This window comes from Lepisosteus platostomus, chromosome 1, assembly GCF_059453375.1.
Source record: "Lepisosteus platostomus isolate fLepPlt1 chromosome 1, fLepPlt1.hap1, whole genome shotgun sequence".
Taxonomy (NCBI): domain Eukaryota; kingdom Metazoa; phylum Chordata; class Actinopteri; order Semionotiformes; family Lepisosteidae; genus Lepisosteus; species Lepisosteus platostomus.
This window is the reverse complement of record NC_142611.1, coordinates 57932007-57944039: the sequence shown is the minus strand read 5'-3', so window position 1 is coordinate 57944039 and position 12033 is coordinate 57932007. Positions and strand designations below refer to the sequence as shown.

At 35.2% G+C, this 12033-nt stretch overlaps 1 protein-coding gene across 1 annotated transcript in view; it reads left to right on the top strand.

Moving 5' to 3' along the window:
- Positions 1-12033, top strand: part of lrba (LPS-responsive vesicle trafficking, beach and anchor containing) — a 283565-nt gene that overhangs the window by 237421 nt on the left and 34111 nt on the right. The window contains exon 47 of the mRNA XM_088633176.1: positions 6698-6865. Coding sequence (XP_088489302.1) covers positions 6698-6865 — 168 coding nt within the window. The remainder of the gene's footprint in view (positions 1-6697; positions 6866-12033) is intronic.

Sequence of the window (12033 nt, the reverse complement as noted above, 5' to 3'; positions counted from 1 at the left end):
GCCTGAACAGTAGACATAAAGGTTTTGAAATATGACTAGGGTAGCAGTGATCTTCAGAGCTGTCTGATGGACTGATTGCATCTCCGTTACTGGAGGCAATCAGTTTACTTTGAACATGTCCCAGAGTGTTCAAAACTGTGTTCTTAAGAAGACAAGATAAGGAAAAAAAAGTATTGTCTCTTTCTTTGTTTGGATATATAGTACTGTCTGAGCTTTATGAAGTAATATTACTGTTGTAGCAATTCGGTAGAAGCCATATTCTGGAACAAAACAAGATTTACTTTGTGTACATGTGAAGGAAGAACGTTTTTAAAGAAAAATGTTAAAATACAGTTTATGAGAACCCCCCGAGTAAAGCAAAAATAACATTTTTCTAATGATTTGGAACTGAGAAGAGATGAATTTCTGAAATACACATGAAGGGGAGTATAAAATAGCAAGAAGAGGTGGGAAATTGAGGGCGCTTACTTTCAGTAGTCATTACAGTGAAGTGTGAGTAGAAACATAGAAAAACAATGGCAACACTTTTACATTTTTGTCAGAAAATATCACTGTTAAATATAAATATTGTGGTAATTCAATGGCAATGCAAGGCCTTTTCTGAATTGCCTTGAAATATATTCTGTTATAGAATTTCAGTATCCTTCACAGTGTTTAGAAACTGTCTTTGTTTGCAAATTATAAATCACTAGGACAGATTTTCACACCATGTTGCAGAATATGAAGTAAAAAGTCAGAACCCTCTTTTGCAGTTTTGCTGACAAACTTTGCTTTTCTCCAAATTCTACTTACATTTCCGCCAAATTATACAGTATAGTGATTGTTTTTACAGAAGCATTATAAGCAAAGTAGCTTGCTCTAAAGTACAACAGCAGTGTCTCAGCTGAGTTTTGAGCCCACAGCTTTCCAGTTCTAAGTCCAGAACTCTGTCCCCTGCTCCGCATTTCAGTATTTGTAATGAAATCTGTATTATTTTATAATATAAATACGCAGTTTTATATAATTTAGTTTAGAGGTTAATGCTGCTAAGAAACTACATGTATTTGGCTGAAATTAATAAAGTCCAGATCTTATCAGTTGATTTGATACAGAAAATTATTGATCCACTGGTTTAGGGTATCTATACAAAAAATACTAAATTAATAGCTCAGATAAAGCTTCCTTAATACATTTGAAAAAGGTGTTACAATACCTGAGGCAAAGCAGTGTGGTATAGCAGGAAAGAGTATATAGTAAATGAATTCCACTTAGCAAGTATTAGAAATGTCCAAACCTAATAACTTCAGAACCTGCATAGCCTATGAATTACAGAAATACAGAGCTGTAGAATAATTTATTTCATTGCACAAAGCTTTATTTTATTTTTCCTCCTCTGCCAGGTGGTAGTCATGAAAGTGATGGTTCACTTATTCACCTTAATGAAAGTTTTTAAAACAATCTGATTTTTAGAGCTTATTTTCTCAAGCTATGGATTTTAAGGTTACTAACTGTTTTGAAGGAAAATCTAATAGAACACAGTGTCATTTTACTGCAAACTTCTCTCAAGAAAATACCTTTCTTGTTAGCAGTCCCAGTTCCACACTTTCTGGGCATTTTATCACATACAGTAATATGATATAATGAGAAAATAAATAAAGCATTCAAAATAGTTGGCTGAATACTCTTCCTTAACCTCTCGGGGGCTTTACTTTGATTTTTTACAAGTATTCTATAGAATTCTAGTCCAAAATTGTCACTGTGGTATTCTTGCAAAGAAAAGAAAGTTCATGCAGATAATCAATAATATGCGTTTTGTTTCACCTCACATGTAAATTACTGTTATTTAGAGTGCTTGTTAGAGCAAATACTTGCATGTCCCTCCTAAATGAATTACCTTTCTCTTCAATTTCTTGAGGGCTGCATTTACATGCCTAATGTGCCTTCAATGGACAGTACTGCTTTAAAAGTTTTTTTATAGAAATGAAAATGCGGTTTTATATGTATGCTGTTTGAATTTATGTTCTAAACATGCATACAGTATGTATATGTTCTAAATAGCTTTATATGCTTTTTGAGTTAGTATTTCATCCGTCTGCCTTGTTCCATCCAACATTTACTGTGACTCAGTTGTGCTGTGTGACTGTAAAGATGAGAAATCATTGACAGTAACTCCAGCTGTCTACAAAAGGAGACCTGCTTAATTTCCTTTTGTAGTGTCAATGCCAATTAGATCATTTATTTACTTTCGTTTCTTAGAAATACATGCACTTTACACCTGAAGTGGACTGTGTATATAATTATATATGTACAAACAGTATGTATTTCTATTATTTTGCATTTCACATGCGAGGAGTAGCCATATCTGGCCTAATACCTTCTGCGTCTAAGTATTGTAACTTAAAAGTTTCCACATGCAAAGAACCCTCTGTTTAAAGAAAGAAGAAAAGCCGTATAATTATGACTTCCAGACATTCCATCAGGTTAGCAGCAGTGCCAAGTTTCTCCGAGTCAAAGTCTAGCTCTTAGAGGGTTAAGGTATTGCACTACAAGACAGGAAATCTGGCAACTATTGCAGAAACTGTCTGTAACGCAGGCACACAAACAATTTGTCAGTCTTTTCAAATGTGAATGGTTTCGTCAAAGTGGCTGCTCTAGCTCTGTTTAACGGGGGGAACCCTTTCCCTTCTTATTCCGTACATCTTAGAAGAGAAACATGATCCAGGCATTCCGTCACATTCATTTAATTTAAAGCATGTTTTGATTGGAACGAAGATCACAATGAAAGAAATTTAAGAAGGTAAAAAAAAATGGCAGAGAGAAAATTAAATCCTCTTTCTAATGTCTAAAAATAAAACTTTTTTTTCTAATTAGGCACTAAAACCCAGACATCTTTACATTGAATAACAGTGGTCGTACTGTATATCAGTAATTAAGAAAGAGAGCTTGCCTAATATCCGAAGAACTGTATATACAAGCACAGAGAGACTGGAAAAGAAACTAACTGGAGTTGCAAAGCTCCAGTTGCAAACCTGGGCACACATTCTTTCTTCTGTAAGAGTTAAGCTCATTACTAGCAGGAAAATAAGATCTAATACTTTGAAAAAGGAATAATGACAAAAACAATAAAATAAGCTCTGATTGAAGAAATATTACCCTTACAAAGCATTAACATAAGCTGTACATACGGCATCATGAATTATTGTAATGATCCCCTGTGGAAAAAAAATAAAACACAAAGTCTGCTAATTGGCATATAAATAAACCTTATTTTCTACTTTTAATGTTTCCTTATTTTGTGTGCAAGCCATTTTCTCTGTTTTTGCTTGGTAGGAAATCCCTGTAATGTAATAAACATCTGGATATTTCTTTTCTGAGACTGATAAATGATTTCTGTTAAAGAATGAGAAAGCCCTGTTCACAATATTATATACTGTACAGTATCTGAAAAAAATAATTTACCAATTTTATTTATAGTATTTCACACATGTTCACAGTCCTTAGTTTAAAATGAATGAAAGTACACTTACTATTTTGACTATAATGTGTGTGTCAGTATTTTATTTGTAAATGTCTTTAGTTTTTTTTACAAATAGAGGGCATACGCTTATTCTACTGTATTCCCTTAATTTAGAATGTTAATTTATTAAACAACTACTCGCTTGCTTTTCTGGTTATTAATCTGCATTCCGTGTCTGATCTGAAAAGGACACACACACATTCAACCATTTCAAAGTCTTCTCAAAGATTTACATTTTTCTTTAATAATGGTTCATTAGAGGTTGATTTGTCACAACATGGGGTAATTTAAAAAAATCTCATAGCTTCTGCAGAAAAAAAAATATTGGCTCCCTGTTCATTGTTGTTTTTTTTTTGTTGAACTCGGTAGCTGCCTTGAAATTACGGCATAGAGTTAATTCCCCCATTGGAACCCAAAATAAATTGCTTTCTCCTTTTGAATAGCTGATAAGGTCAGTCCTCAGAGACCAGATGCACAGAGCTAGATATAATCATACATTGATTCATGTCATGTTGTCTTTCCTGCACGCTTTACAGACATTGAAGTCCTTCCATAACTTGAGATTAACATAAAAGGTGGCCCTTTGAAGAGAAACAGAACATCACTTTGGGTCTTTGTTTCATGGATTTGATTGACATGTGATCTCAATCCATTGGGCCCGAAATATCTGACAAACTGAATGTTACTTTTTGAATCAGTTAGCCTTCATTTCTTTCACTGTTATGGGGAATGTCCAGGCCATTTTGAATTTGCTAAACGTTAACGAATTCTGAGACATGGAATGCTCTTGGCACACACAAACAGAGATAGCGGCCTACCTGATCAGGATTTTCAGTTTGAGTCGGCTTAGATTATTTCCTGTAACCTTTTTTCTGCAAATTCTCTTTATTGCTTAAACATTTTGGTATCATTTTAATCAATGCATCTTGTTTGCTATCATATATATATGAATACAGTATGTATAGATACAAATTAAGTATTAGTAATGTTTATTATTGTATTCATTACTGTTGATTGTGTGTCCCTATTAAAGTGGTTTAAAGTACTTTTAAGGATGTGGTCAGCTTTCATCACACTGTATACTCAAAATGTTTAAACTAGTCTTTGGGGGAGGAGGATTATTTGGTAGTTACATTAAAAACAAATTACAAATTTGAGTTTTGGACTTTTTCAGAAACAATATACTATGGATCTAGTCTCAAACCTTAAAGCAAAAGAACAAAAATATTTCGTTCAGTTTTACAAAGCACCAGAATGTGGCATGTTTTTGCTTTCATATTATTAACTTTCTCTAGCCCAATGCGAATACTACTTACCAAGAAAACTTCCAAAACTTTGTCTTTAAATAACAGTTGTGTTTTTTGTAACGGGCAGCTTTGAGATCATCCTTGGTTTAAATTATCATTTGTTTTAGAATTGTTAGAATTAGTTTTTAACCACACTGAGTTTAGTACATGAGTTCATCTAAATCATACATGTCCACCTTGGTCTTCTCCTTGTGGTCAGTTGTTTTATTGAGATTAGGTTGCCTCTTGTAAGCTCATAAAAGGCCTTTGCGATTTACCATCAGCATCCTGTCAGCAAGAAAATGTCATCTTTGACACCAGACATTTACCGGATCTTTGCTTTTCTTGATTGAAAGTTCTAATTAAGTGAATCGAGAGAATTAACTGAAATTAGCTGTCAGAAAGTCACATTTAAATGACTGATGAGCTGCTGCAGCAGTAAACATTTAAATGATATAAATTGCCATTTAAGTGTATGGTTTAATGTTTGTCATGCATTAATGTGACATGAGCCTGCAGTGACAATCAAGCTGCTTGTTCTAATTTGAACACATTTAAGGCTTTTGTGGAGGCAGCCCCATGCAAATTAAGACAATTGCTGTTTTTATGTGCACCCATAAATGTTTTCCCCTTTGCCAGTTAATGAAGAGAAAAGCATGTTTTGTCATTATGTTGCAGAATTACCTAGCCCAGTTGAAACGTGTGATTCTTAGAACAAGTCTTTCAACAAACACAAGGACCCTTAGCATACAATATAATTGCTGAAAAAAGTATGGTTCATTGCTGTTATAGTTTATTTGCCATCAAGTCATTCCTCTCTGTGGTAAAGAAAAAAAATATTATCCAGTTTTACAGTTTGACAAAAACTAGAATTTCCTATCAGCAGGATGAAATGAGTTCTAAATTCTGAAAATGAGTATATTTTTAAACATGATTTGAGGTTTAAAGTACATTAAACCTTTTATTTATAAGCACTTTCCAGTCAATTCGAAGAGCTGCATGATAGTAGACATATAATACGTATAACAGAAGTATAGAGAAACAGAAAAAAGATCACTGTAAATGTACTCAGTAAATCTGAAATGTGTAACTAAATTGTTCAAACCTATCATGAAAAAATTGGTCATTAAACGTGTTTTAAAAATGTCGACAGGTGCAGAATCTCTAATGGATTTGAGTTTTGAGTTCCAAAGCCATGGTACTGCATAAGAGAAGGCTCTATCACCTAGTGTGTAGAGCCTGCACGTCAGTAATGTAAAAAAAAAACCTTCACTAGAATTCACTCTAAATTTCACGGCAGGTCAGTATAGCTTACATACTGTAGGACTGGAGAGTAGTAAGCTGCAGGATTTTGAACATTCTGAGCTTATTTATATCCTTAGTAGATATCCCAGTAAATAAAGCATTACAGATGTCTAAACATGATGAAATAGATGTCTAAACATGATGATATAAAAGAAGGAATTATTATTTCAGCATAAACCAGATATAGCAGAGTCTCAAATGAGCATTGTTGCATACTGGAAAAATATCCTTGTTACATTGCTAACATGAGCATTAAGAATAAAAAGTAACACCAATGTCTCTGATTTGTTTTAAACTTATTTTTAATACAATCAACTGAATTAATGAAGATACCTGTACCAACGTCATTTGAGGTGAAGCAAATATTGGGAACCTATGGGTATAACATCAAGTGAGACACCACCTTTTTTTTTTCTTGTGTGCTAATACAAAGAAAATTCTTTATGGAAACCTTTCCGATTATAAGATGTTTTGAAAGGTGTGGTTCTTTTTAATGTGTCTATGAATTATCTTAATTCATGTAAAGAATTAAAGTTTCAAGATCTTGGCGAATCTATGAAATGATTGTCTGTTGAACTAAGAATAACATTCTACTTCATTTTCTTTGCAGGCCCTTGAGAGTGAGTTTGTTTCCTGTCAGCTTCACCAGTGGATAGACCTGATATTCGGGTACAAGCAACAAGGGCCAGAGGCTGTACGTGCCCTTAATGTCTTCTACTATCTGACGTATGAAGGTGCAGTCAACTTGAGCTCCATCACTGACCCAATGCTGAGAGAGGTGAGAAACAACAGAAACAACTATGAGACTCTGGTGTCTTTTGAAGCAGGGAGTTCTGCAGTAGCAAAAGAATGCATTTTAACTCTGTAGTCTTATATAAAATGTGATTATAAAACACTGCATGTCATTGAATTAATTTGATTAAGACAAAATCAATTTTATATTATTTACTGGAATTACTAAATCAGTGCCATGGATAGCTCGATATCCAAGAGGTTGCCTCATGAATTTGGGTTTTAGTTTTAATGTGCTTTTTTAATGCCACAAGCTAAAGTTGAACCATTTGTATTTTCTTCTGGCTGTTGTCTCAGGGGGCATTATATATGCCACATTTAACCTTTCCTATATAATACGATTGCACTTTCCCCCTTTCCTTTGGGTAATTTATGATAGAAGTGATTATTTTTTTCAGTTCAATCTTTACTTCTAGAAACGAATTACTATGTAGAGATTCCTGGGACTGCTTGTAAGCTGACTCCGTACACAGCTAAATTAAATTCAATGTCTTCCATTACAGACAAGAGATTTCTTACAGAGGCTGGATAGCCTATTGTTTTACTCCTTCTGTTCTGTAACTAACTCATATTGAACCAATAACATTTATCTAATAACTGTTTAACCTAGTAATGCCATATGTTGGCAAATTAAAAGTTGTCTACTGAACTAAAAATATCACAAAACCATTTTTCATCTGCAAATTATACAGATTCAATGTACTGTACTTTGTTGCCTTTCTGAAAAGGAGATTTCAGAAGTCAAGTCCCGAAAAGTGGAGAAATATTAAATACAGGCAATAACATTCCTGCCCATTAAATGTTATCCCATTTGTCTCTTGTGAATGCATTACTTTGGAAATGAGGCTTCATGTTACAAGGATTGTATGGCAACTAAAATAATGCAGGTGCAAGACCTAATGACATCATATTATCCAACCTGCCAGCTGATTACCCCATTGTTGGAATGAAAGGTCTGGGGGTTTGGCCTTTTGATCATATGAAGTGGTTTCTGCAGAATTACTATCAACTTTCATTCATTTTTCAGACATATTTGCCTCATGAAGTGCTCTTGTTGAAATGGAAGCTAGGTTGACTCTGTTAAATAAAACCATTGAAGAATGCAATACTGGAAAAAGAAATTGGCAACCAGTAGCTCTGATTTGACAGTCATGAATCTCACACAAAAGCGTACACCATGCTGATTTGGTCTGCAATAGAACGTGCATGACTTCTCACTAAAACAGTGTCACTGATCTGTAAATCAGAGGTGCTAAGTATTTTAGGCATTCAGACAGGCCCTCTGCAGAATGTATACACAACCTCAGTATATCACTGATTACTGAAGACCTCTGAGATGCTTTTATGTTTTCCCAGCACAGATCATCAGGATACCACAGTTGGCAGTAGAGAACAGCAGGTTCATTTTATTTCTCTTCTTGGATTTTTCACTTTTAACATTTGTGAATAGCGGTGTGTCAATCAGTTCATGTTATGCTTGTTACATTCAAAACCTGTTATTTTCTTCATTCACACTCCTATTGAAGTCATGTAACGATGTACAAGAAATTTTAATACAATTTTACAGGCAAAGGCTTTACTTCCTGCTAAAATTTGTAAGGTCTGAGTCTGGATGCTTTTCAGTCTTTATGTGAAGGAGCAGTTGGTGTGTCTAGACACATTTTGTTTTGTTCCCCCTGTCCTTCATGCTCAGTGACTGTAGCACCTAGAGAAGAGAGGCAGTTTGAGATTTATGAATTCATTCAGGTTATTCATAAAGAGAGGCAGTCCTTAGCCTTGCATGCAGATTCATTACTGTGGTTTATGTCATTTCTTAGCCTAGTCATTATGGAAACATCTTTTCAGAACAAAATTGAATCTATAATTTGAATCCTCCACATCTAGGTATGGAAAGCAAAAGAAAAAAAAAACAGCAATTATGAATTTATTATTATTGTTGTTATAATAACCCAGTTCCTTTGAATGAGACATGAGGACTGACTGCCTGCCCATTAAAACTTCCTGTTATAAAAGTAATAATTCTGTTTAACCAAAAATGCCAGTTGAAATAGATGCTTTTTTCCAAAGACAACCAGTCCAAGATGGTGCCACCAATGCTCCACAGAAGTCAAAACAGGCAAAGGCAATAAAGGACAATCCAAAAAATAACCTAAAAGGGCATACTGTCTAATAATGGGACAGGGCTGTGTTAAGAAGTGGAATTGTCTTGAAGAAGTGATTTAGTCATACAACTGATAACGCCCTCATATACAAAGGTAAATAGTTTCAGCCCAGCCTGCAGCAGATTGAATTGACTTTCCTCAGAGTTGCCAGATGCTGTTGATAAGTTCAGTTTGATAAAGGTGCTACTTCTTAAATTGTAGGATAGGTACAGAGAACTGCAATAAATTATTACAATGGGAAGGTGGTTTCCCATCTAAAGGTCTGTGGATTAAACCAGTGACACATTCATCCACTATGCAGAGAGGGCCAATCAAAGAAAAAAGGTTGCAATGATAAGTGTGAGGGGGCACCAGTGATCAGTTTTAGGCAGAACCATGTAAGACATCATGCTAAGAGGCAGCTCTGTAAGCCACATCACCATCGTCCAAAATGGGGAGTAATAACAGTATCGAAGTAGTTTATGTCTTGAGGAATGTATAAAAAGATTTCTTGCAAGAAAGGAAACCAAGTCTAGACTTTAACTTAAGTTTAAACAAGTTTTGAAAGTTAAAGCTTAAAAACTAGAAGCATAGGTATTTATGTTCTCTGACCTGTTACAATTTTGTTTTGTAAAAAGTAAACATTTTGTAATTATTAATGGGTTGAAGATGTTTGAATTTTTTTATTGATTTGCATTCTTACTTTAGCAGAGTTCAGAAGGAGACATAGCTTGTGGAAAGTCTGCTGATTTTTATTTTAACAGAGCAGCAAATTAGATCATTACAGATGATAAAGTGGGGTCATTAGAGTGTAAGATGGTGATATGGATGTAGTGGTAGACATGAGTGGTGCCTAGTACTTGAACAATATGAGTAATATAGATCGAAGAGTAGGGCTCATGTGGGACACGCTTTATATCATATGAGAAAGGTGGTGAAACAAATGTCAGATCTTACACATTCTATATGGTTTCATAAGTAATTCTGAAATCATGAAAGGGAATTAGGTAGATCCTTCCCTCTTTATTCAATTGTTGAACAGCTTCTCCAGCTGTCTTGTTATGCAGTGGTCTAGTGCAGCATGCCTCCTAGGTCGTGCTGCACTTCAGTGCTGGGTGCAAAGAGTCAGTTTCTAGATGTACATAGCTTCCTTTGGGAAGCAGTGTGCATTTGCAAGTATTATTATTATCATCAATAATATTTTCCCCCTTTTTGATTTTTCATAAGTCCTTTTTTGATACTTTTAATCGTAGAAGAAAGAAGGCAAAATTTTGAAAGCAAGGTGCCAATGAGGACTGTTTTCTTCCAATTGCTTTGAATTGCAGTACTTGGCAAAACTTTTGTAATTAGAAATGCTTTAAAATGCTTAATCTTTTTTTTCCCCAGAAATTGCTCTCATGTATGCAGTTCAGTGCTTCTTGTATAATCAGCAACAGAAAGTGTAAAAAATATAGTCATATAGTCCATGTACAGTACATGGTCTGTGGTACCAACACTTGCGTTGATTTAAATCAGTCGCATATTAAGATCTTGTCATGCTGGACGATTTGTTAGTGTTAATTACATAAATATACAAAACTAATAGTCTTGAGTTGTATCCAAGTAGGTGCATTGGCAGAGAGGAAGAAACGAAAACGAAAGAAGTGGTGTGAAATAAGGCAGGGCCGGTCCTCCAGAGTATGTTAGTGAGTGACGTTTGTTTCTGTTGGTCCTGTCTGCTGTGATGGGCTGGTTTCTGTCAGGCTGGCAGCTGGGATTATGTTGTGGCAGCCTGGCAGCTGCAGGAGTGGAACTGCCCCAGAGGCTGCTGGCCTGCGCGAAGCTGTTGGTTTGGAATGTCTCACACTAGATTAGGGTCGTTACAAGGCTCTGATGGGGAAACCGATTCATGTTTTCACAGACGGTGATTACTTCCTGTTTTACCTCTATGGCTGCCACAGAAATTGGGCTTAATAAGAGCTCTCCTAATATTTGTCTCAGCCCAAACAATGGTTTCCCATTGCTTCAGCTAAACACTTGTTCTAGAAAGCTTCCAGATTTACACACAAAAATGTAGAAAGTAAAGGTGATAAATTACAAAAAAATGACAGTTTTACATCAGTATTTACACATTAAAAGAATAAAGAACAATTTTAGCAACCTTTTTAAGGTGTACAGTAAAGTCTTCTATAGGAATCTTGAAAGAAAATATGAATATACATGCATCTTCTGATCGAAAAAAAAAACTGTTTTATTTGTGTACATAAGGCTGTGGAAAGAAAATTTTTTGAAGTGATTAGTGGCTGATCCAGTCGAAATTTCCACCCAGCTTGTGCAGAAACCAGGCCATGCTACTGTGGCTGGGAGAACCCAGAGGATCTCTGATGTGGCCTAAGAACTGCCAGGCTAAATTAACTAGAGCAGACAGGATCTTCCAGGAGATTGAGCAGAATATATATTGCTGTGACTGGAGCTTCGGCAGGACTGGGAATTGTGTGTGCAAGCTTTGTCTGATCTCCAAATGGCACTGAAAACTTGTTACACTGAGGAAGATTTTTCTGCAGTTCTTTAAAAACATGTTCAGCATTATGTTCTTTAACTCAGTTCACTCTCTTAGGATCTTACTGTAAGGATTGTCTGTGAACAGATCACCTCACTTAATTTATAATACGTTAATTGCTTTGGTGGATCATGTGTGACTGACCTATCAGACAGTTCTCAATATTTATTGGAAAAAAAAGGACACAAAATTTGCTCAGTCTAAAGACACAATGAGACCAAAAGTGTTCGCTTTTTTAAACATGCTAGAAATGCAAAATAATGTGAATTTTTGTTGTTAAAAATGCTGTAGTAAAAAAAAAATTGTGAGACGTGTCAAGCAGACCCATAACACACCACCTACTGATTAAGTGTTGCTAATGTGTGTGATTAGATAGGAAGCACTCAGGATTAGGCTGTAATTCCCTGTGAAGAGGAGGGATTACACATCATCTTCACAGTCAGCACAGGCCCTTCAGGTTTCTGACTCACTCCA